The sequence below is a fragment of the Anopheles ziemanni genome, chromosome 2, assembly GCF_943734765.1.
Source record: "Anopheles ziemanni chromosome 2, idAnoZiCoDA_A2_x.2, whole genome shotgun sequence".
Taxonomy (NCBI): Eukaryota; Metazoa; Arthropoda; class Insecta; order Diptera; family Culicidae; genus Anopheles; species Anopheles ziemanni.
Genome location: NC_080705.1, coordinates 4870546 through 4894325, shown reverse-complemented (window position 1 = coordinate 4894325; position 23780 = coordinate 4870546). Strand labels below are relative to the sequence as shown.

The window sequence follows — 23780 nt, the reverse complement described above, 5'->3', positions numbered from 1 at the left end:
ATCCGCACTGATTTCGTTGTGAACGAGGGGCATGATTTTCGAGCTTCGCGATCTTGTTGGATTCGGTTAAAAGTGGAATATTTTACCACTTGCTCTCCGTCCCTGCTGTATGATCCGGTTGGCGATGTTTGCGGTAGACGCGTGAAACGTAGCGTGGACGTTGCTATCGTCCATAATTTCTAACTATTTTATGGATGGAAGAATCACGTGTGTTAAGTAGAAACGAAGTTCGGATTTAAGCGCGCGAGGCAAACGGTCAGAGAAAACGAGAAGAAGAAGAAGAAAGAGAGAGAGAAAGAGTGATAATACGAAGAGTGGAAAATGAAAGATAATACGAACAAGAAATCACTAGTCATACAATATCACTATATTTAAATGTTTCTCTTTTCTCTGGGTTCCCTCCATCCTTCAAACGAGGCTATGAAACAATTTCCAATGAGATGAACTATCTTTCCTAACCACAGGACCTATCCCTTCTCTCTAGCACCGTGAATCTTTTAGCTAGTGGCTGTCTCTTCACATCCATATCCTCTAAGCATTTTACCAATCGAGCTTCTTAGGAAAACTTGAGAAACTAAGATGTTATTCATAATTTGGTACTATAAACTGATGTAGGAATACTTTTCCAATTTAATATTGCTGCACAGCAAACAACTTAAGGAACTCATAGGAAAAGGTTGAACCCAGTTTTGTACAATATCGTGAAGCCTTTTTTTTCTTAACATAAACAATTTCCCTGTTTTAAACACATTTAACACATCCACACGCAATAACAATAGGGTAGGGTATCACGCATTTTCCTTATTTTATCTCGTAGTTCGAGGTTTTCTGCATTTAAAACTTATACTTTCCTTTTGCCATAAGTACACAACGAGAAGATTTTTTCTATTTTGCTTCATTGCGCCACTTGGATTTTTACGCACGATTTTCATATTTTTCCTGCATTCTTTTACATTTTTCGTATATATTGGTCGTTTATTTGAATTGAGAGATAATTATAGATTCAAAAAATATTCTATCGATGATGTCGCAGAAAACGTCCAGCAATGAAACAGAGAGCGATTCAATCTTTCCGTCACCATTTACGGTGGAACACTGGACAGGGAAAATATCTATACGATCATCACAGGGGCAACTTTAATTTGAGTGGCATTTGTGGTGGTGTTGTTTGACTAAACAATTATGGGTTTATGAATATATTAATCATCACCTCATAAAAAAAACATCTGCTAATTTTTATGCTCTTATTTGTCTGTGTTTCTTGAGCCTGCAACAAACTTTTAACCACACGCAATTTATATTTTGTTTAATTAATACGCAAAATTTCAAGAGAAAAATCAATGTTCCGCTTCATAAGCCGCGCTGTAATGATCCGCCTAATATGCTATATTTATTTAAAAAACTTATTGTCAGTTTTCTGGGAGCAGAAAACAACGCTTAAATAAAACCAAACTTAAGTAAGTTACAACAGAAATTAACCATACCCACAATTCGGAATTGGACCCCAAAACAAGAAGAAAAAAAACTAAATAACAACACAATAACGTAAATCTAAATGAACTAAACGGTAATTAAATTAAAAGGCAAATATGTATATGGTATGGCAAACCATCTGGTAATGCTGCGTTGATTTGGTTAGGCACATTTTTGCTTGCTTGTTTTTTTTATGTCCTACACTAACAGCGGCCCTGTTAAAGTGCATGGCATATATCAGGACCAAGCAAATTTAAACGCCATGTTTCAGCTAAAAACATTTGTTCGACGAAGGAAACAAACAGAAAGAAATAAACAAAATATTAAAAATTTGGAAACAGAGAACATAGTTTAACTGATATAGTAAACCAATGCATGCAATTATGAGGGAGAAAATTGTCTAGTTCAATGTTTGCAACTTACTTGAACTACAATGGACGTGAACGAAAGTTAGCTTTACCCAGTATCATTAATCACCTTTACATAAAGTTAGATCCAAAACTACCCAACATATCGATCGCATCGTTTGCCTCCCGTACATTAGTGTAGGAATGTTGCTGCAGCGGTTCAGAGTTTAAGTTTGTCCGTATGTGCATGACATGCCCGTCGCAGTCAAGTTGTTTGTGGATTGTTAGGGTTTGGGTTTGATGGTTTTGTTTTTTGTTTTTACGAGCAGTGTTTAGAGAGTTAATAGAAGTGTTACATTCCCACGTGGTAATATTCAACGCGACAAGTTTTCATATCGAAGGATCATTAAACGAGGTAGAGAGAGAGCGCATGCATGCAAAGAATAGGGATATAAATATTGATCACAATTGGTCGAGAGAGAAGTGTTAATCAATATACATTTTAACGGCTCATATAATATACAGTTTAATGTTGGAAATATTACAACTAAGCTTGCCAATAAAAATAATTCAACTGTCGTAAATTTTCCATCGACGTGTATATGTAGTAAACAACCTCAACTGGATAAAGATCTCAAAGCAAGAAAGAAAAGTTTGTATGCGTACTACACCACTATTAGTTTTGCTATCACCAAAAATATAAATACTGATTACAGTCTTCGCTTGAAGGACGTATGTAGCTTTCTTTTTATCTTCGTCGGTTTCGGTGTCCTTCTAAGATCTACGCACGGACGAAAGGTCGTCTGGTTTTTGTTTTAGAATGTTTTTTTTAAGTCTACCTTTACTTGAATTTAACCATTGACTAGACACAAATATGCGCCCTACACAGGCAGATACTTTATATTACGCTAAAAAATCACCTCGGACACATATACACGCTTATGGCACGGCATAAGCGAGGCACACAAGAGTTATTATATTAAGTATATCTGTTCACTGCGCTGCTCATATGCTCACCCTATCCGAAGGACGTTGTGAGTACATTGTGTGTGTTAATATTTTTAATAGTTCATGCATTTTCCCCTTTCCCCCACAAGAGCCTTTCGGCACCAACGAACTAATGTTTACCATTGTTGTTCCCTAAAAGTTTGTGTTTCCTGCAAACTCGTTTTAAAAAAAAGCAAGCTCCTGCACAATTCTACAGAGAACCACCACTTCTACGTGACACCTGACCGCTACAGAGTGCATTAAATGTCTAATGCTATTATTAGAATTAGTCGCGATTCTTATAGCTTGCAAATATCGTATTACGATCATCCGAAACAAGACGGATACTTACGCGATTGATGGAGTTTCTCCGTACGCTGGCGCCCTCGGTGGGTCCGCCACGTGAAATCCGATCGTCATCATCGATGCACAGATCAGAGTCCGAATCGGGCCGTCTTGTCGGGCCATCCTACATGTGGAAGAAGCAAAATGTATGTCTGTTGTTTTTATGGCGATCCTTCAACGTTCGTTTTTCTTTGTTCTACACAAACCTGAGTTAATTGCTCGGTGGTCGTTAGCAGCCGGGCCAAGGGACTCAAACAAACCGGCAGCGTCTCGAGTAAGGTTGGCCGCGAGTGCGTTAGCAGTGGTTTCATGTATCTACAACGAAATGTATACAGTTTAGATGAAAAAAAACCACCCGTAAGGAAGTTTATATTATTCTTTACCTCGAATCAAAATTGCCCCACAATCTTGCTAGAACGGCCTTTTCGTGGCCTCTGCGGGTTCCTCCGGGTGTAGTCGCACCTTCACTGTCTGGATTATCCAAGTCCTTTGCATAGAGAAATGTAAAAAAGGAAATTAGTTTCCCCAAGTACCAGACCAGATGGATAAATAGAGATGTACAGTAATATTTCACAGACAACTATAGCAAGGATTCAGAAGGGGAACCATTACGTAATATTTAACTAAAGCATATGATAGAAGCAGATGTTGTACAAACTAAAAATTGTGTAAACACGATAAAGAAAAACTTTACGGACACCCTTTTGGTCCGCGCACAGGCAATCAATCCCGTCAATACCAGTTTTCCTACTAATTATTCAACCTAATAAACATACGATGAAACTGCATACGACATGATCTAAATACCAATTCACTAATCATGATTGAGGTGCAATTTTTAAAGAGACAATTTTAATCGCAGCTTACCAAAGAGCTTCGCCTATTCACTTGCAGTTGACTTAGATTTAAACCGACGTCGATCGACTTTGGGAAACGAAAGCAATCAATGGACAGGTGGAGAGTCGGAACAGCGAAGATGATGGAAAAATATGATCATATGTTAGAATGGGTGTCGTTGTATATGGGTTTGATTTTGGAAAGGTTAGTTAACTCATAAACTACAACACTACACTACTCCAGAACCTTTCATTGACAACAATAAACATTCGACTAGTTGTTTCTTCTCTAAGGGTTTGTCAGTGTGATCCATCTGAGTAAGAAACTTGTTTATGATTGTTCGCTAAAAAGGAGAAACACCAACAGGATGGGATACAACATCGAGAGCGAGAACGAAATGCATCATGTGTCCAACCTTCGCCAAATGAATTAGACACCTACATTATACTACACTGTACGATGGGAATGAGAACATGCCGCAGGGAAACTAGTTCAACAACGGAATAAAAATAATTAGAGTTTTTAAATTGTCCAACGTACCCCGGCTGTGTTCTCCATCGAGTTGTACACCTTGGAGTGAACAATTGTGAAGAAACCGTTTGTTGTTAGGATAGATTGGCAGGGAGGTGTGTGTGTGGGTGTGAGTATGTGTACGCGTGTGTCCGAGAACAATTTAGAATAAAAGTAATATCAATAAATTTGTTTTTTTTTTTCAAATTAACCAACAAGCAAGTTAATTTCATATGTTAGGCAACGTAAATCTAACGGAAAGATAAAGGTGTTTGAGATCTGTGTAAACATTCCTTTATAACTGAGGCTCTTAGTGCAATACTAACTTGCCTGAACGTGTGCAATTTGGTATAACAGATGACTACTTACGCTACGTACGCCTTGGTAGGGCAGGGCTTCTGTTTCGTCGTCAACTCCAACGCTGAATATAAAAAGAGGGAGATTTTTAAAAGAAGTCATTTCGACTAGGATGAGTGCAGCCTTACGGAATGTGCAGCCAGTTGAGTAGAAAATTGGATGCACCACCCTGAATGATGACCGTAGTAATGACGATTAACGATGTGGTCGTTAACATGGCTTGTCGCGCATCGGACACGGTGTTTCTAATGGCAAGAGCGAACGACATAGCGCCTCTCAGACCTGCGAGCACATGAAACCGTATAAATGTAAACTGGCAAACTTTTCGGTACAACTTCCTGCCTATACTTACCAGCGAAGAACAGCATATGCTGGAAGTTCCACGATATCTTTGGTTTTCTAGCAATGTTCAGCAGTGCCGAAAGAGGATAAATATTCACCGCACGTCCGATGGCCGCACACATCTGTAAACAAAAAAAATGGTATGATTTTGTACTTCACAATTTCCATCGTCTTTGTTTTTGGTACAGTTGGGTAACTTACAAATCCGGTAAAAATGAACAGCGGATCGAAGTGATGCTTCGGGAACGTAAACATGGACACGCCGATGTACGAAAAGATAAAGTTCTCCGCAAGGAAGTTGAGTAGTTCGAAAATTTGCTTCGTTCGTGTCCGCGAATCGTCCGACAGATTGTTGTACGTGTAATGAGCCTGACAAATACCGCAAAACAGTACCGCGACCACTCCTGTTGGCGGGGAGGAAATTAGGGTCAACAAATGCTGCTGACTGATAAGATTTTATGATCAGATTATTACCCGTTAATTCCGATGCTTCCGCTATCAAAAACGTACTGTACGACATCAGCACGAAAAGGGCCGACTCGAGCAGCGGGAAGTCTCGTATCCGAGTGAATTTGGTCATCATTGCCGTCACAGAACCCATCGATGCACCGATCAGCAGGGAGAAGGCAAATACGCTGAAAAAGTCTCCCAGCGAACGCAAAAACGCATGCCCTTCGAACTCCCCGTTGCTTGAGTAGTGTTCACCGTAGTTTTGAATTGCGCTGGGGATACAAGAAAAACAGCAACGGACAGAGTCAATATAATTTCCAAAGTCTCGTAAACCGACGATGGGCCACTTACCCGCTAAGAACGATGGCAACTGCGTCGTTCAGAACACTCTCACCGAACACCAAAGCGTATAAATTAACGTCCACGTGCTTGTCGCTAAAGATAGCCAGAATCGTTAGCGGATCCGTGGGAGAAATAAGTGCCCCAAAGTACAGCGTGTCCAGAAAGGTGAAGCTCGATTTCAGTTTTGGCATCAGCTGCACGAACCCGTACATCAGTGCTCCGATCAAGAAGGCCGACAGCGTTGTACCAATGATGGCAAACATCAAGATAGCGCCAAGATTTCGAAAGAAGTATTTCTAGACAAATTACAACAGAAAAGCGACATTTAATTAGTTGATTCGGAGCATCTTGAGGCATTGGCTACTCACCCTTTTCAAACTGTACCCGGCGTGGAAGATTATCGGTGGGAGAATAATGTTGAAAAATACTTCCGGATCGAAAGTCGCCTTCAGGTCGATTTCGTTCTCCTCCACATTGCCCAGTTCGCCGCGGAAACTGTACGTGTAGGTTTTGTTCGCCTTCACCGGCTGGTCGGAGCCATGGGGCAGGTTTCCCGGGAACTTCAACCATAGTGTGTCCGGTGGAAGGCTCTGATTGAACTTAGCATCCGGTTCCGCCTCGACAGACACATGTATGATTGGAGTAGTAGTTCCGGCATACCGTATGATGGCACCAACAATAAGACCTAAAATGAAGTTGAACAAAGTAAAGGTTTAAAATACAAACACTTATGATATTCTTTTAAGCCAACTGCATTTCGTTGCACGGTTTGTATATGTTCTAATTTTTTTTCTTATTCATAGAAAAATAAATATATCATCGTATTTATATTGTGCACACGACAAATCACACATCAATACAGCTGCCATTGCGCAAAAGGTATTAGTCATACAGAACTTTCCACTGCCTTTCGTCCCTATCACTGAAAGTTGATCCGCCGTCGGCGACACCATATGGGACGGACCGTTAACGATGAACCAACTATTGATTACACAGAAGGTTAATTCCGATGAAGAAAAAACGAACGCTTGGTTTACGACAGACTAACTTTTTTTCTTCTTCTAGTTCCCTTATGCTTTTCCGAGAAAATTCGATGTCGTAATCTTATCATTTTCACCGTACAAGGACCATAGATGCAGGATTATAAATGTTGCTATTACCATAAATAACGGCCAGGCCCGTTTCGTGCAGCCAGGAAACTCGACGATGTTTGAACAACCAGATTGTTAGCACCGTCAGCGTTAGCAGGCAGGTGTAAAGTAATAGATTCAGGGAATCTATTTGATGAATCTTGTTCGCTTTAGCATCGAGCTCGATGTCGGTCGATTCGCCTGTCACGACTGCATCCAGGAGGCACCATTGGGCTAGCAGCAACAGCACCACCACGGGAAGGAACCGATATCGCGGCCGATTCTGCAACTTTACCCGCCACTTGCTCATTTCTACGCACTAGATTCGTCTCGGGATCGGAATGACGACTCCCACGACGTCGGCACGTACTACCGAGGTGCTGCACTTTGTTCACTCCTCGCGGAGCACCTGTTAGTCCGAGGGTTATCACTTTGTGTATCTGAAATCTACTACGATGGGAAAAAAACCCTCAAGTTTCCGTCTGCCTTCCGCGGATAACCCTGCTCTTCTGCACACAATTGACAATGATTGAATGTTAAATTACCGAGGGGCAGTGCAGGGGGGTGTTGTGTTTATTATGATTCTGTCAGAATGTACATTGACAGCTGAGCAGTTGTTTCAGAAGAAGGTATGACTTGATTTTAAATCGCATTTCTAATGATCGGTTACAAAACTATACAAGCAATTCAATATGATTTTATAAGGCTCCATCAACCATTTTTATTGTTCATTTTAGCATTTTCAACACTTCGGAAGCATTACATTGTTCAATAATTGCAGTTAGCTTAAAATGAATTGAATATGTCGGTCATGCCGTGCACATCATTACTGTTTTTTAGACGTAGCTCCCCTTCCTCTTGATTAACGTTCAGTCTGGAAATAGTTGAAAACGAGGTAAATTATTGTCAGTTTATCACTATTATACACAATAACTTACTCTAGTTCGCCAACGTGTTCTTTTAGCATATCATTCACTTTGATGTACTTTCTTTTTTGATCTTGATTCAGCTCCTTTTGCTCTTGTCTATACTGATGTATATTAAGGTTCTGTTCCCGCAACTGTTGTCTTGTGCCAATTATGTTTTCCAACTCTATCTCATTGTCGTTGGATCGCTGTTACAAAATGGACCCCATATTAAATGAATAATGGAACATTCCAAACGGCCAGCTGTATCAGGTCAAGTAACTTACCGCTTTTTGATGCAGCTTGAATATTTCCTCTGTATTCTTCTTTGTCTGGTCGCTCATGGCAACGAGGTGCTCTGGTACAGTAGTAGTCAAGTGTGGTTTAACAAAAGATTGCTCATCCGTACCATTGCGTAATTCTTGCGCCTTCAACCATGCGTTCCATTCTATACGTATAGTTAGTAAGGCAAACGATTAAAAATGATCATTTTCTTTAAAATACACATCTCTTACCCATTGTATCTATTTTGGAAGTAATATTTGCAGAAGCACTTTCACTAGCAGCCGCAATCGACCACACCGTGTTAATCAATACTTCTTCATGCTCCTCTATTTCTTTATCCTATGAACAGCATAATTTCAGTATTTTTGGGTGAAAATAATATTTCAAAACGTTTTTCAACTTACCAAAGATGCCAGGGTCTCCTGAAGGCTTGAAATGGATTCGAGAGGCATTTCGATAGCTTCAACGATTCGTGCAAAATGTATCTGCGAACTGACTACCCCGACTGTCCAATAGCAACTGATGACTGAGATGTCAAAACGTTGGTTTCGTTCGTTTTGGCCTGCTGTGATCAGTTATAATTTTGACCAAAAGCAGAGTGATAGTGAAACTTGAATGCATTATTTTCGGAGTAGCTCATATCATTCGAAAACTTGGTAAACGAGATGAATGGAACATATTTATTTAACAAATGGATCTTGACTGTTTCATTCACTATCAAAATTATCACGAACAATTTAAAAAAAGTGCAGTTTACTTCTTTTCAACATAAATAGGCGCGTGTCAGTGTTTTCCCGTGAATTATTTGTTTGAATGAATGTGAGAGATCGACATCGAATGCTTTTGAAGACAGCCGATATCTGTAAAACAGTGTCACTTTTTCGTCCTAAAGTTATGGGGTTTTAGTCGTATTGCGGTGTCGTTACTGTCCCCCGCCGGATGATGAACCCGTTGGTGGCAGGTTGGCACTGAGCCTTTTTCTCTGCGTCGTTGGCATCGTCGAAGGTGTGGGCGGTTTTCCAGTCTGTGTCGGAGAAGAGGTACAGATGGTGATTAAATTCAAATGTGCACATTCTATAATATGGTGACTATCGACTTACTCTAGCTAAATGCGGTGTGCTGGCAGAAACTGGCCTTGGTGGAGTAGCTACCGTTGTGGGACCGTTTCCGAGTGTTTGAATCGCAACTGGACGTTGTATGTCTCGGTCGATGGCTTCGGTGCTGTTTGTGCGCGACGATGATCCACCGCGACGGAACATGCCGGATAGTTTTCCCTTCAGGTTGGTTTTACTCGAACGGACGTCCCCTGCCAAGCTAAGGTCAGAATCGGATCCTTGGTGCTGTTGGACAAAGTATAGATGGTAAGAAGCATGCCTGAATGCTTATGCCAGCCGTGCGCACTCACCGAATAATCGCTTTCAGCTCCTTTACTGCGGGTTAAGCTTAAGCTGCGCAATTTGCCCATAATACCGCGCTTCTTCTTACGCATCCGTGGCATATCACTTTGAGTTGATCCGGTGGATAGGCGTGAATCGAGACTAGAATCTCGACGCATCATGCCATAATCGGAGTCAATCGACTGCAACGATGACATGCTATCGTCGCCTTCCTTCCAGATGAGCTGTAGAATGGGGAAGGAAAACATACATGATTTCTCTGGCATCGGTTGTTTGTGGACGATGTCCACTGTGCTGCATTCCTTACCCCTTGCTGTTCAGCTTGCATCGATTGGTCCAAAGAAAGACTCTTCCTGTAGAGACTTCCGCCATTCCTGTTCAGCCTCATCGCAGGTCGTCCTGGCGTGTTTTCATTGATAGCGTCGTTCTCCTGAGATGCAGCACTGATAAATGATAACCGAAAGATGTGGAGTTAGTGGTTATATCGACCTAGTACCAAAACTGCTATCTTTACAAGTTCCTACTTACCGACGCATTCCTCCGCGTCGCACACGCTCTCTGTCTTTTTCCTCGTCGCACATCCGCTGATATCGTCGCAGATCTTCGGACGCTTCGGCCAGTCTAACTAATACTGTAGAAATCGACTGCTGCGGCTGTGAGCCTCCAGGACCGGGCGATGGACTCTTGTGACGCATGGGAGGTGTTGGAATGGGTGCATTTGTGGTGATGGTCTGTCACAGGGGTTTTAGATAGGCTGGTTAGTGAAAGTAAAAGATTCGACAACTTCGTTTCAAGTTACCTTTCCAGTGCTTGTAGTATGGGAGTCCTTCGTTGCAACCTTCTGCAGTTCCGGTGCCAGCTTGACCAGCTCGTCCACGGTCTGAAGCAATGCTCCGACTCGCCGGTCACCCTCTGCCTCGATCCTTCTGCGCGTGGCACTTTCTCGTTCCTTTTCGAAGCGGTCACGGTCGCGGCGCAACTTCTCGTTCGCCGTGCGCAGCTTCGCATGTGCATCACGCAGCTCCAACAGGTCGCTCTGCAGCTCGGTCACCTTTCGTCTGCCCTCCTCTATCTCCTCCTCGGTTGTCTTTTTGATTTGTTCTATCTTCCGCTTGGATTCCAGCTTATCCTTGTCACGCTCGCGCTCCACCTCAAAGAGCGTCTGTCGCAGATCACGCGCCAGGGTGGACGTTTCCTGTACCAGCCTTTGAAGTTCCTCACGCTCCTTCTGCCACGATAGCTCCAGGCGTGTCTTGGTGCCGGGCACCTTCGACTTTCCACTGCCCATAATCTTTTCCTCCTCCAGCTCGTTGATCTTCGACTGCATCTCGGATATTTTGATCTCCGAGGCACTCAGTTCGGACACCAGCTCGGTGCGCACCTTGCTCGCCTCCAGCCTGGCCTCACTCAGCTCATCCTCGAGGCATCCGATCTGTTGCTCCAGTGCGACTATCTTGGTCTTATCGTCGTCGTCTCCACTACTGCTGGTTACCGACGCAAGACTTCGCCTGTTTGCCTTCATATCGCCGATCTGCTTCTGGGCCGCTTCCACCAGCTGCTTGAAAGTGTCCCGGTCGCGCTTGAACCGTTCACACTGCCGTTGCATCGCAGTCAGCTCGTTGTGTAAGTTGGTCACCTGCTGTTCGTATCGCAAACGAGTGGCCGCTACTTCCGACTTGACGTTCATCTCTGACGCTTCCAGTCTGCATTCGGGGCAAAAGATTATATTTTAGTTGAAAAGATACACCCAAAAACATATATTTTTACTTACTTCACATAGACGTTCTTCAATTCCTGCTCTAGATGAGCATTATGTTCGCTGAGCGTTCGCTGCGCCTTGTTGATGCGTTCGTAGTCGTCCAGTTTTCCACGTAGGTCTTCATTCTAGATCGAGACATACCGCATTTCATACGAGAATACTTTTTTCGCCCTTCATCCGTTTGCATTATACTTACGTCTTTTTTAAGCTGATTTACTTGATACAAATTCATTTCGTTCTCCTTCACAAGCTTCTCGTACTCGTGCAGCTTGTCTTCCAGGGCAGTTTTCATGCGATTTTTCTCCAGCTCCACGGCCGCGTAGCGATTCTCGTTGCCAGTTTCCGCGGCGCTCAACTTTTTCTGCGCCTCCACCAACCGTCGGCTGATGTTGGTGTTCTCCTTAACCAGGCGCGTCTCGATGGCTTCGGCCTGGATGAGCTTGTTCTTCAACGTGTCGAGTTCCTGTGTCTTTTCCCGCTCGGACGCCAGCTGTGCCCGCAGAACCAGATGTTCCTCTTCGATGCTTTCATGCTTCTGCAGCAACTCCTCAAACTTTCTACTCTGCTGGTGAATCTCGGCAGTAAGATCTGGCGGAAAATTGGAATCTGTTGAGAATGTCACAAAGAAAACGAGTCGTTTCTTACCTTCATTTTGCTTCTTGAGATCTTGCAAAATCTTGGAAGATTCGCTCTCGTCAGCGCTGGAGGTGGATTTACTCTTCAGTGTAGATATTTCACGTTCCAAACTTTCCTTTATCAGCTCGGCATTTTTCTTCGAGAGCTGCAACTCCTTTTCCAAGTCTCCGATACGGCCGTCTAATTTGCTCTTTTCTTTGCGCAGCTTTTCCATATCCTTTTCTGCGGCTGTGTGCTTCTCTTTCTCGGATTTGAGCTGTACTTCCAGGAACGACTTGCTTGACTCTGCTGTCTTCATCTATGAGGAAAACAGCCGTTGGAAAAAGCGTTTTATATGAACAATATTTCAACAAAATTTTCGCCTGCGCTCCCACTTACAGTACTGTTGACTTTAGTGATTTTATCCTCCAAAGATTTAATCTTTTCATTTTGCTTCCTATTTTCTTCCTCCAGCTTCTCAACGGTTCGTTGAGCTTCGTTCAGTTTGGTGGTTTGTTGTTGAAGAGTGTCCGTCTTTAAGGTGTCTTTAAACAAGCAAGAAAAATAATTAAAATTTAAATTAACTGCCTCACTTAAGAAAAGTTGCATTTTTCATCGCATACTTAATTCTGTTGTAAGCTTTTCTCGCTGCAGCTTTGTCTCACCCAGTTCGGCTATGAGTTGTTTCTTTTCCTTTTCAAGACTCGCGATACTCATCGTACCCGTTTTTCCAACAAGTGCTCGAAGATCATCGATTTCCGTCTCACACTCTTCGATCATTTTCTAGAGTAGTAGGAATGTTTGTTCAGTGAAAAAGCAAAGGGTACAGTTAACTGGTTTCATGTGTTACCTTCAATTGGAGCTTGGTATGCATGTCGGTAGGATTCTTTGGCAGACGGGACGGTAACTGACTAGTAGAATCCTGAATTATACGTTTTAATCGTCCCTCTAGTTCCTGTTTGTCCTTCTCTAGCTGCTCGATGTTGTCCGTGAGCTTTTTCGTATCTACCGCTGGCGTGGTGGTTGAGGCCTTCCGAACAGCCTGTAACTTCTTGATTTCCGTTTGATGCTTTTCATTCTCCTGCTCGAGACTCTGCGTTTTGGCCCGTAGTACCGTCGCTTCCTGCTCGATTACCTGTAGCTGTCGCTTCAGGTCCAACACCTGCTGGTCGGTCAGTCCATCAAGTGACCTGTGGAAAGGCAATTTCGCTATTTATCATCTTCCTAACCACAAACACACAAACAGCATAGCTTACTTCGATTTCGAAAGCGATTTGCCACCCTTGGATTTTGCCAGCGCCATCTCAGCCTGCACTCGTTCAAACTCGCGATCCTTCTCGATCAGCTTCTTGCGTAGCTCGCTGATTTCTTCCTCCATTACGGTGATTTTCTTCTCCTCGAGAGGATCCTTCGCACCTGTCCTGCCGGCCACCGAAGTGGAAGGCAGTCTGCGGGTCAGTTCCTTGGTTTTGGTAGCAAGGTTTTCCTGCAGTTCCTTGATCTGCTCCCGGCTGTGCTTGTTGTCGTGCTCCAGTTCCTCAACCTTGCGCCGCAACACGCACATCTCTCGATCGTTCAGCTCCAGCTGTATCCGCAGCTCAGCCGGGTCCTCCTCGTCGGAGATACCTTCATCCTTCTCGATTGGCGCATCTGGGCTCGAGCGTGACGTCGGTGCGGGACTAAGCTTGCGCGTTTTGGAGAATATACTTTTCGCTGTAAGGTAAAATAAAAAAGGTCATGAAGTTCTCTGAAATTCTAAAAGTCTAAAAGGACTTACTTTTCGCCTTCGTAGCCATTTTCTTCAGTTGCATCACTAGCGAATCGTTCTCGTCTTCCACACGCGACGACTTGCGGCGCAAGTTTTCTGCCTCTTCTTCGGCGTACTTGAGCTGCTCACGCAGGTCCGCCTCCCGCTCGAGAGAGTCCTGCAGATCGCGAAGCAGCTGAGCTGGATCCTCCTGCGATCCTCCGCGTGTTAAAGAAGCTCGCGAAATCTTACTGTCAGCCGACGTGGACTTGCCGATGTTACCCAACGATGGGGTCTTTTTCGTCGGTGTCGAGGGTGTAGATCCAGCGCTTTCCAGTTCGGCCTGTAGCCGGCGGGCAACCTCGTTCGAGACCTTCAGCTCGTCCTCGAGCTGCTTGATCTTTGCCGCCAGATCCCCGCTCGTACCGAGGGCTGCCTTCTCCGACTCGAGCTGCTCGATGCGTCGGTCGGACTTTTTCAGCTTGAACGACAGTATCCGGCAGTTTTTGGTGGTCTGGTCCAGTTCCTTCTTAAGCGACGCGTACTCGTCCGCCTGCTCCTCGCGGAAGTTATCGTGCATTTCCTCGATCTCCGTCTCCATGTTGCGCAACTCACGTTTGATCTCCTCATTCTCGTCCATCAGCTCCTCGCAAAGCGTTTCCGCCTGATCGAGCTTCTGACGCAGCTGCTCCTCCACATTTCGGCTCCCGCGGACGTGCAGGTCGGCGGACATCTCCTTGAGCTTGGAGGTGAGGAACTTCTTCTCGTCCTGCAGGTCGTCGATCAGCTGCCTCTGCTCGTTCACCTTCTGTTGCAGCTTAAGCGCTTCGGAAGCAGCCGTCTTGTTTGAGACCGTATCGATCGACGCGAGGCGCCGTAGCAGGATGTCACTCTTGTCTCGCTCGGCACGTTCGGCTCGGGCCTTTGTCGTCTCCAGTTCGCGCCGCAGACTCTCGATCTCCTCCTGGAGCTCCCGGCTATCGATGTGATCCACAATGGTGGCCTCAGTCGTTTCGGTCGTATCGGTCGTGATCGAACGATCATCATCCGCCTTCGTCTTTTTGTCTTTGATCGAAATGAGGAACTTTACTTCGTCGCTGCTGGAGCTCGGAACCGGTGGCTGCGTATCGATCGTACGGTCACTCTTTGGCGCGATGGAGGTTTTCGAGGGGCTCGATATGGACAGCGTTGGTTTGCTAGTCGGGGTCGTCGTCGTCGCTGGTGGCGCCGACAAATCTTCGATTCGCCTACGCCGAATGACGGTTTTCGTGGTTCCACCATCGCCGGTTGCGGAGATGCTACTGTCTTTTGTATGCGAGGACCCACTGGAAGCACTTGCTGATGTGGTGGTCGCCGGGACTGTTGCCGATTTGAGACTACCTACGAGCGTCTTCGAGGAAGCAACGGAACCCGACGGGGAGGGGGTGACACTGGAATCGGGTGTGTCTGGAATGGGCCTACGTCTTCTACGTTCGACTTTTTCAACCGTTGGCGGATCGGGGTCCGTTTTCGTTGGCTTAAGCACAACTTTAGCAGACACTGAGGGTGATTCATCTCTGGAGGAAATTGGAAATTATAGTTGACAAAACCGAAAACAATATAGAAACATTCGATTAAATGTTTAAATTTCTATCAATATAATGGAGATCCCCATCAAGCAACTGTTCGATAAGTATGGTCTGTTTAAGAAATTCGTTCTGCGAAGCTACTTACTTTTCCTTTGGAGGCAAGGATCGCTCTTTGCTCGTCTCTCGCTCGGCACTTCCCTGCCGTTTGATCAGATTCAACTTTCGCACACGTTCCGCAAGCGAGTCACCTTTCTCGATCACGATGTCCGACACCGTGTCTTCTCGCTTCTGTAACAGCGAGTCGGCCTTTTCATCCCGCTTGATGGGGTCGACTTTCAAGATCGGTGGCAGGGGTGGCCTTTTAATTGTAACCGTTGCTTCCTCGGTTAGCTGCAAAGTAAGGAGACACACCAGGTTAGACGACCATCCATCACAGCTCCAGAATTGAGAATTCGCCCCTTGACTGCGGGGGTGTAACTAACATTGTCGAATGTTGTGGTATGTCGGCGTCTCGGAAGGGGCAAGTTAACCGTCAGGTCGACCTTCACGTTCGGTAGAAAGTTATCCAGGTCGGGTGTTGAAGCCCACGACGCCGGACGCGGTTGAAAGCTTTGGGCGCTCGGGTTACCGGACCCGGCACCGGAACCGCTGCCGGAAGAGAACAGATTCTGTGTGGAGGTCCAGCTTCGCACCGGCTTGTCGAGCGTGGTGCTACTGCCACCATCACGACTACTACAGAGGTGGGGAGGAAGCGTTGTTAAACCGATCATTTTCACCACGTTTCCAGGGTACTCACCGTGATTGGGTTGAGCCTGGCAAGACCGGCGTGGAAGCGGTGATATCGTCACCATTCCGTTTATTCCCGTGCTCTTTATAGTCCCGGAAGCAACGCTTACATCTCGTCGGCCAGCGCACTTGCGGGTGGAATCCGAGCGGACATAACTGATCGCCCTTGGCGCTTGGAAACATGTGCGACATGGCGCCTCATTCAATGAACGTACCTTGATTTGATGGAAAAAATAGTTCAGGAAGTTAAGAAGCATGCAAAACAAATTTAAAAAAAAGTAAATCCTTGCAGTCGATAGCACCTTGGCCTGACGTATCGATGCTTCAGGTTTGATTACAAACACCTTGTCCGTCGTAGCGTGTTATAAATAGTCCGCGACGCCACACCCACGTGTTACGGCGTCGTACTAAATTCTGCACTATTTTTATCATCCAAGTGTCTATGCTGATCGGCTGACGGTTCAGAAAGAACTTCTCCGTTTCTTTTTTCTTTTTAAATCATCACACTTGCAGTGTTTACGGGATTCCCCGATCACGTGCACAACTAAGCCTAACGCAATGGGTAATCGCATTTGTAAGCTGAGCAGACAATTACAGTAATATATCAACACGAATCTATTTATTCTTCATGGTTGACATCACATTTTCACTTGTTTTATCCAGAGGATGCACTGGGGGGTGTAATGGCTCTTCTGTGTACTTTTTTCTGTTTTATGAAAAACTTTCATGTTCATCTACATCTTTGTTGGCACAAAAACTTGTTCGCAATGAGATCAAATGCAGATTATTGTTGATATCGGTGAGGTTTTGAAGCCTTATGTATCGTAGATCTTCGTTCAACAACCCAATAAGTATTTACTAATTATTAATTTACTATAATCAATACTTGCAAAAATAATGGTTTCTAAATGTAGTACTAATTTAAATATTTTCAATGTTGTCTGAATTATTTAAAATGTGTGCTTTAGAATTCTAGAAGCACAATAATCTATACGTTGGAAGCCTTTGGGATTAATCCATGCGGGACGTACGGCAGGAACTTTGTCAACGACCATGCGCCTCCACCACACATCGATTCGAACCACGTTCTGACATACCGCTTGGTGTTAAATAAAATAGTTATATTTTACACACAACTTGAATTGTTTCAAACCAATGATATCAAAAGTATACAGCCATACAAAGTTGTTTTTCAGTAAGTTACACTGTCGCACTGTCACGTCGGGAGCGTTCCGCACAACGAAAAACTGCGATTTGATCGTCACACGTGACGCTGTCGTCAAAGTATTTTTTTCGACATCGGTCACTCAACGAACGGTCTTTAAAAATAGCAGGAAAGGCTGTTTAACCGTTTTGGTAGCATTCCACATCTCCTAGCGAACCCCACCAACCAGCCAAGTAGACAATTCGTATTTATTTTTTTAAATTAACCGGTTTTTGTTTCAGTTTGGCTACTGCCCAACATGTCTATCCTAGGCGGGCATTCTTGGTTTTTGCTTGAAATTGCAGAGTGGAAATTAATTTAAATTGAATGAAGCGTTCGTCTGCACAATGTCTATGTTTTCTAGGTTTTCTTCTTCAACTGCCAAAGAAAATTGCGTGGGTGTTGGAGAGAGTAATGCGGCCTAACTGGAGCCAAAGACATTCGCAATTAATCTTAAAACCGAAAACGATAGAGAAAAGAATAAATCATTTCGCTTTCGGCAAGAAATACCAGGAAATTGAATTCTCCAAATAATCCCCACGTGTTTGTAAGCAATAAATAGCTTATTTTACCGGAATAAGTCTGGCTCACGGCAAGTAGCAGATGTTTTACCGTTCCCTCCCTTCCGCGACCACGAAAATGAAAACATGTCCTCTGATTTATTGTAATCTATAGTCGAACAGGTTTCAATCCGCTTCTCTTATTTGAATCACTTTGGCAACCGAAGAGAAAGCGGCTACTAGATTTCCATCGAAACTACCATGATCGTCATACACATAGCTTCTCAGTGGTAACCGCGCGTAGGTCGCCGTGACTGGGATCGTTCGGATCGTGGAAGCCCCCGGTGCGTCTTGGTTTTGGCCGCGAGGCCACGACGACGCTTGGCGGAGAGAAATTGCGTAACTTTTAATACGACAGGCAAAACGTTGCTAGCGGCGTTACTGTATCTGCTGCTGCTATTGCTCCTGCTGTTGATGTTTGCTGCCTTCTTCTCCTTGCTCACTTGCTTTGCTCCCGCATGCGTTAAGATGATGGTATGCTATGATTTAAAAATAACTTCCGCTGACTTTCTCGTTTTCGCTCTTTCAGCATGTCGTCGTGCCATCGCTATTAGTTTCTTTCACATAATTTGCCTTTCGCAGGCCGTGAAATAAAAGCACAAAGAAGACATAATATTTCTCGTACGTTGTGTCCACACGACAGTAGTATTGGTCGTTGGTCATTGGACCATCAGCGGTTAGCGCACACTAGCCCGAAGAAAATCCTCTCGACAACGGAAAATTTGACGTCGATGCCCAGCGTGCACAAAGAAAATGCTCATTTCCGTCGGCCATCGGGGTGGCATTGTGTGCACGTCATATTTTCGCGTACGGCCGTACAACTATCGAACACATTTTGGATGCTGTGCAACTAAGTGTGCCAATACACTAGACAATAGTAACCGATACTTTTTGGACATTTTTATCACCTTTATAAATATAGCTCCAGCTTTTCTCTCACTCTCACCAGTAATTCACCACGAACACGTTACAATGGTTAGCCCAATTTAGTCGCGTATGACGAAGACGATGGGCTCCTGCGATCTTGGACACGCATGGCAACTTTCGGAACACTGCACCGAAGGCACACGAGAACTACTACCCGGTCACAAACGGTTGCACTGGTGCTCCATGGGGTGTCATTTATCGGAGTGGAACATTCTCGCAGCAAGTGAAAAATGAATCCTCGTTGAATTTTTCTCCCCCTTTCGGACGGTTCTTCACTTCCACGGGATAAAACGACGGGCGAGTCACAATGAATGCAAAAATAAACTAAGCTCGCATCGCGCACACAGGGCTTAGTTACACACGAAATCTCCTCTCGCACTGGTCAAGGGGGTTGGAGAAGCAGGTAGCAATGTGATCGGTTGAACTTTTCACTTATTTATGCGATCGCTTGGAAAATGGAAAACGACGTCGAAGAATGGATATCCTTTTTTCACGTCCCGCAGAAATATCTTGCTTTCCACCACCAATTTGAATCTCGTTCGTACTCTCGTGAATCTCGAAGATGGGTTTTTCTTTTTTCGTCTTAACGTGTCGATCAAATTTCCCCGTTACTAGGCCGCTTGGTGTGAGCAAGAAGGAAAATTTTGTCGCAGCAAGGGTGAGAGGAAAAGGAATCCACGGACTCGATTTAATTCGACCGACGTACGGCTAGCCTGAGACGGTACCGATACTCAACTAAATTTAAGTACGGCAGACACCGAAAGCGAACCTCGGCTCAAGTGGCATATCCCGCGAGGTGACTGCGCAAACGCAGCTTGCACTTTGTTTAGAAGTCATGGTGTAAGTTTCAATGTTTAAGCATGTAGTATCTCATTTCAATGAATTCCATTTATTGCATCTGAATTAACAATTTGGATTGTAAAATAACACTGCTATCAAAAATATATTGTTTTGTGTCTGTATTGTCTTACAAAACAGTTTTTCGCCTTAATAATAATAAATGCACAGTTTCTTCTTGGTGATCCTTTCCGCACTTCACACCCTGCAGAACTAGCATGCGTTTGGATTAGGCTTCCTCATCGCTCGGTTCACCTTCGATTCCGACTGGCGCTGGAGCTTTTCGCAAATAAACTTTCCTACTGACACGAGTTTCCCTAAATCAATGCCCGTTTCGATTCCCAGCCCGTGAAGCATGTACACGACGTCCTCCGTGGCGGCATTTCCTGAGGCACCGCGGGCGTATGGGCAACCGCCCAAACCAGAAACGGATGAATCTACGACCGCAATTCCAAAATCCAACGATGCTAGGATATTGGGCAGCGCCTGTCCATAGGTGTCATGGCAGTGCACCGCCAGCATATTAACAGGTGCAATCTTCGTCACCTCACGCAACATTTTTGAAAAGCTTCCCGGCGTACCAACGCCGATGGTATCGCCGAGAGAAATCTCGTAACATCCCATTTCCAGCAGCTTGTCAACGACTCGAACCACTGCTGAGGGTTTTATTTCTCCTTCATAGGGACAACCTGAAGTAGATTGAAATTAATTTAAAGAACTATTTTTACTGCTTCAAATGGAGCGTCTAACGTGAAACTATGGCTTACCCACTACGGTTGAAACGTAACCGCGTACTTTTACATTCGCTTTTTGTGCCGCATCCATCACATCCTTAAATCGGGCAATACTCTCTTCCACCGAACAGTTTACATTCTTGCGCGAGAAGCTTTCCGAAGCGGCGCCAAACACAGCTACCTCTTCGGCCCCGGCAGCCATCTGAAACATAATGTATTTGTTCAATACAAAGCCTAGAATAATTAAACGATGGATAACCAACCGCTGCCTGAAATCCTTTAAGGTTCGGCGTTAGCACGGGATACGAAATGCCGGGAAGTTTGTTGATTCCTTTCAGCACCTCCGCATTGTCGCCCATCTGCGGTACCCATTTGGCGCTGACGAAACTGGTTGCTTCGATGGTACGAAGGCCTGTTGCAGACAGCTGATTGATGAGTTCAATCTTGACCGAGGCCGGAAGGATTGTCGGTTCATTTTGCAGCCCGTCTCTTGGGCCGACCTCAACTATTCGCACCGCTACAGGTTGGGAGATGCTCTGTGGCAATGATGTAAGTGGTGATAAGACAGTGACGTTGTTACTTTAACAAACACTTGATATGATTCAACTCACTGAACTTACCGTTGTATACGAACGACTTTTGCATAAATTAAGAAGGGTTCTTGTTGTTCGCAGCATTTTGTTGAAAATAACACTAAAATCTTGGAATGTTATGAATTGAAGAACAAAATAAAACAATCGTTCGATCGTAGTTGTCAACCGGAGATTACACCGCTAGTCATATGTTTTTGGTAAACAAACAGGTTCTGAATAATTTAACATTATCTTCCCTAGCTCTGTATATTCTGTTGGTCAGTGGCAAAAATAGGAAGATTAAATTTAATGTGTAAATTTAAAATTATTCCGTTACCTAAATATTGATTGAAATTTAAGGAATTAAAATTCGATTGGTTAATTCTCAAATTACACCATCAGATTTACGCCACCATCGAACTGTCAACGTTTTATTGCAGTTTCTCTTGTCAACTGCTTTGCCGTCAATTCAAAAATAACCGTCAGACAAACAACATAACAACAGTCGTGTCTGAAGCGTACCTGTGACTGTGGACAATTTAAGTGTGGAATTGATATCAAGAAGTGTACGTTCTATTTTCTACGTAACTTAAAATGTCGGATCAAAGTAAACCGATCGAAGTAAGCTACGGAATGCCGACGCTGAATGATTGGAAACTCTACTTCCGAAACATGAAGTAAGTATCACAACTGCATCTTTGCCAGCGAAACAAATTGCGATGAGGAAGATATTTATCGTGTACCTTTGCAGACAAGCACCGTTGGCACAACGGGAGGCGACGCCAGAATCTTCCGAAGAGTCTTCCTTCGAATTGGACGAAAGTTTCCGTGAATTGCTGGACCGCAAGAGACAACAGATGGCGAAGCAGACAAGCGAAGAAAAGATGCTAGCGAGTGAAGAAGCAGCTACAGCCCGGGAAGAGCGCTCGGGAGCTACATACCAACCGAGAGGCACTTCCGGGAACGATTCCACCTTCCTGGAACAAGATTCGATTTGTAAAATATCGGACATGAGTTTCGAAGAGATGGAGAGGTTGTGTGGCGTAGTGGACAATGTGAAGCGGTTGAGCGTGGGAGGTGTTGAACCGGCGGTTGGGGAGCAGGTAGAGAAAGCTTTACCATCGATTCCGACTACCTTCGGCGACATAACCCAGCTAGATGATGTCGATGAGCCTTCAGGGTTTTGGGAGAATTCAATTCTACCTGGCAGTGGCCAGATTATGTCCCCGATGAAGCGAGTGCACGTGCTTCGACCGTCCACGATTATTGAAGAGTCGACCATCAATGAGGCTGGTGAGTCGAAGAATTCTTCCATCGATACGTATGTTTCTGCGCAGCAAAGGGAAAGTCAAGAAGCTGGTAACAGTAGCTCTGCGATCAGTAGCAGTGAAATATACCGTACGGCGGAAGACACGTTCACAACGGACTCGTATGCACGAAGCAGTGCCATGGATTCAGGTTTGGTTTATGACAACACATCCAGCGATAACCAAACGGCCTTCGGACGTCACGAGCAGCACGAGGATGAGTCTACTTACAGTAAAAATTCGACCGCAGAGGCCGGCCTTACCGAAGTCCAAAACGTTATTCTCCTGGACAGCAGTGCCAGTGAATCTGAACATGAAGAAGATTTGCATGCTCAAATGGATCCGTTGGATTCTGTTCTCAGTGAGCAGAACGACAGCATTGTTACAAATGAACAGTCCTCCATGCTGGATGATCTTGATGAAAGCGATTATAAAGACCACAATGTGTCGGAGTTGGAAGAAATGCCGGATCGTTTCAATGACACGATGGAGGAGACTGATTTCATGCTCCGACAGGGTATGAAACTGATGGCCATGAAAAAGAAAGAGAAGGACCACCAGCTTGGCCAGAGTCTGAAACACGATCAGCAGCAACAACAAAAATCGCGCACAATTTCGGACTCCGAAGACGGTGCAACATACACTCGCCATGTAGAACACCTGACTCCCGCCAACAATAGTGCAAGTAAAGCAACAGCCGACACATCCAATTACACTTATCTAACACCGTCCAGCGTGATGAGATCGAAACTAAACGTTTCTCATGGCACCGGAAGCGGTTGCAAGCAGACGCTTTTCTCCAGTGTTGGAAAGAACAATTCTGCGAAGAAACTTCCGGGTCCTCCGAGCGGCGGTTCGGCAAGTGGAGGAGCGTTCAAGAAACCAGTCGTTAGTCGCTTGCCGCAGGCAAAACTGGGAGCGTATCGCAACTTTGATCATATCGTTTCTCCAATCGGGGCGTACATCAAGAAAACACCCCAAAGTATGCTGCAGACTAAGATCAACTGCCCGAATAAGAATCTCATCGATGTTTTGCACAGCGAGAATCGCGATAGCGTAATGAGCGCAGGTCGCAGCAGTAAGGAAAACCATTACGGTGTCGCCAAAGGTTATACACCGTCTCTGCCGGGTAAAGGAGTGATCAGCTCGAATCGTGCACACGTTCTGGACGAGAGAAATCTGGTGCGCATTCCAGGCGGTGAAAAGATGCAGAAACTGATCAACAACTCTCCCACCATGGTCATCCGTCACGAAGGACGAATCAGGTATGCAGGAGAATCTGGTGGCGGTGGGGCTGGTCGTAGGTTGATGATGAACGACAGTACGATCGGGGATGATAGTTTGAAGGATATCTCCGTCGCATCTAATGATGTGTCGGTCCGAGTGCTCCACGATGCAAAGCGGTTTTGAACTTTGATGCTGTCGAATAGATCATATTTTATTGTTCGCATCACCTA

At 44.7% G+C, this 23780-nt stretch overlaps 4 protein-coding genes across 5 annotated transcripts; 1 reads left to right on the top strand and 3 right to left on the bottom strand.

Moving 5' to 3' along the window:
- Nucleotides 1–66: 66 nt before the first annotated feature.
- LOC131282468 (sodium/hydrogen exchanger 6) lies at nt 67–7557 on the bottom strand. Of its 2 annotated transcripts, XM_058311943.1 has the most exons (14): nt 7151–7557; nt 6359–6675; nt 6000–6286; nt 5673–5920; nt 5400–5602; nt 5209–5320; nt 4985–5138; nt 4869–4920; nt 4530–4559; nt 4020–4076; nt 3536–3639; nt 3359–3467; nt 3160–3276; nt 67–183 (listed from the first exon to the last, which is right to left on the bottom strand). In XM_058311943.1, the coding sequence occupies exons 1-14, from the start codon at nt 7428–7430 to the stop codon at nt 67–69; spliced, it is 2187 nt and encodes a 728-aa protein (XP_058167926.1). In that variant the 5' UTR covers nt 7431–7557. The 2 variants fall into 2 exon arrangements, with proteins under 2 accessions (XP_058167926.1, XP_058167927.1); XM_058311944.1 differs by lacking the exons at nt 67–183; nt 4020–4076; nt 4530–4559 and having other exon boundaries at nt 3094–3276; nt 3536–3614; nt 4865–4920.
- A 1675-nt stretch (nt 7558–9232) lies between these two features.
- Nucleotides 9233–16374, bottom strand: LOC131283154 (myosin-2 heavy chain). Its single transcript, XM_058312733.1, has 17 exons — nt 16193–16374; nt 15879–16128; nt 15542–15786; nt 13859–15384; nt 13338–13794; nt 12932–13271; nt 12705–12864; nt 12481–12626; nt 12112–12400; nt 11663–12054; nt 11479–11591; nt 10507–11410; nt 10236–10438; nt 10015–10150; nt 9716–9931; nt 9411–9650; nt 9233–9334 (listed from the first exon to the last, which is right to left on the bottom strand). Exons 1-17 carry the CDS (start codon nt 16372–16374, stop codon nt 9233–9235), a joined length of 5901 nt encoding a protein of 1966 aa, XP_058168716.1.
- A 3460-nt stretch (nt 16375–19834) lies between these two features.
- Nucleotides 19835–21121, bottom strand: LOC131291548 (hydroxymethylglutaryl-CoA lyase, mitochondrial). The gene is made up of 4 exons (XM_058320727.1): nt 21065–21121; nt 20708–20980; nt 20478–20646; nt 19835–20399 (listed from the first exon to the last, which is right to left on the bottom strand). The coding sequence occupies exons 1-4, from the start codon at nt 21119–21121 to the stop codon at nt 19924–19926; spliced, it is 975 nt and encodes a 324-aa protein (XP_058176710.1). The 3' UTR covers nt 19835–19923.
- Nucleotides 21122–21510: 389 nt separating this feature from the next.
- LOC131292121 (uncharacterized) lies at nt 21511–23780 on the top strand. The gene is made up of 2 exons (XM_058320841.1): nt 21511–21693; nt 21768–23780. The coding sequence occupies exons 1-2, from the start codon at nt 21611–21613 to the stop codon at nt 23731–23733; spliced, it is 2049 nt and encodes a 682-aa protein (XP_058176824.1). The 5' UTR covers nt 21511–21610; the 3' UTR covers nt 23734–23780.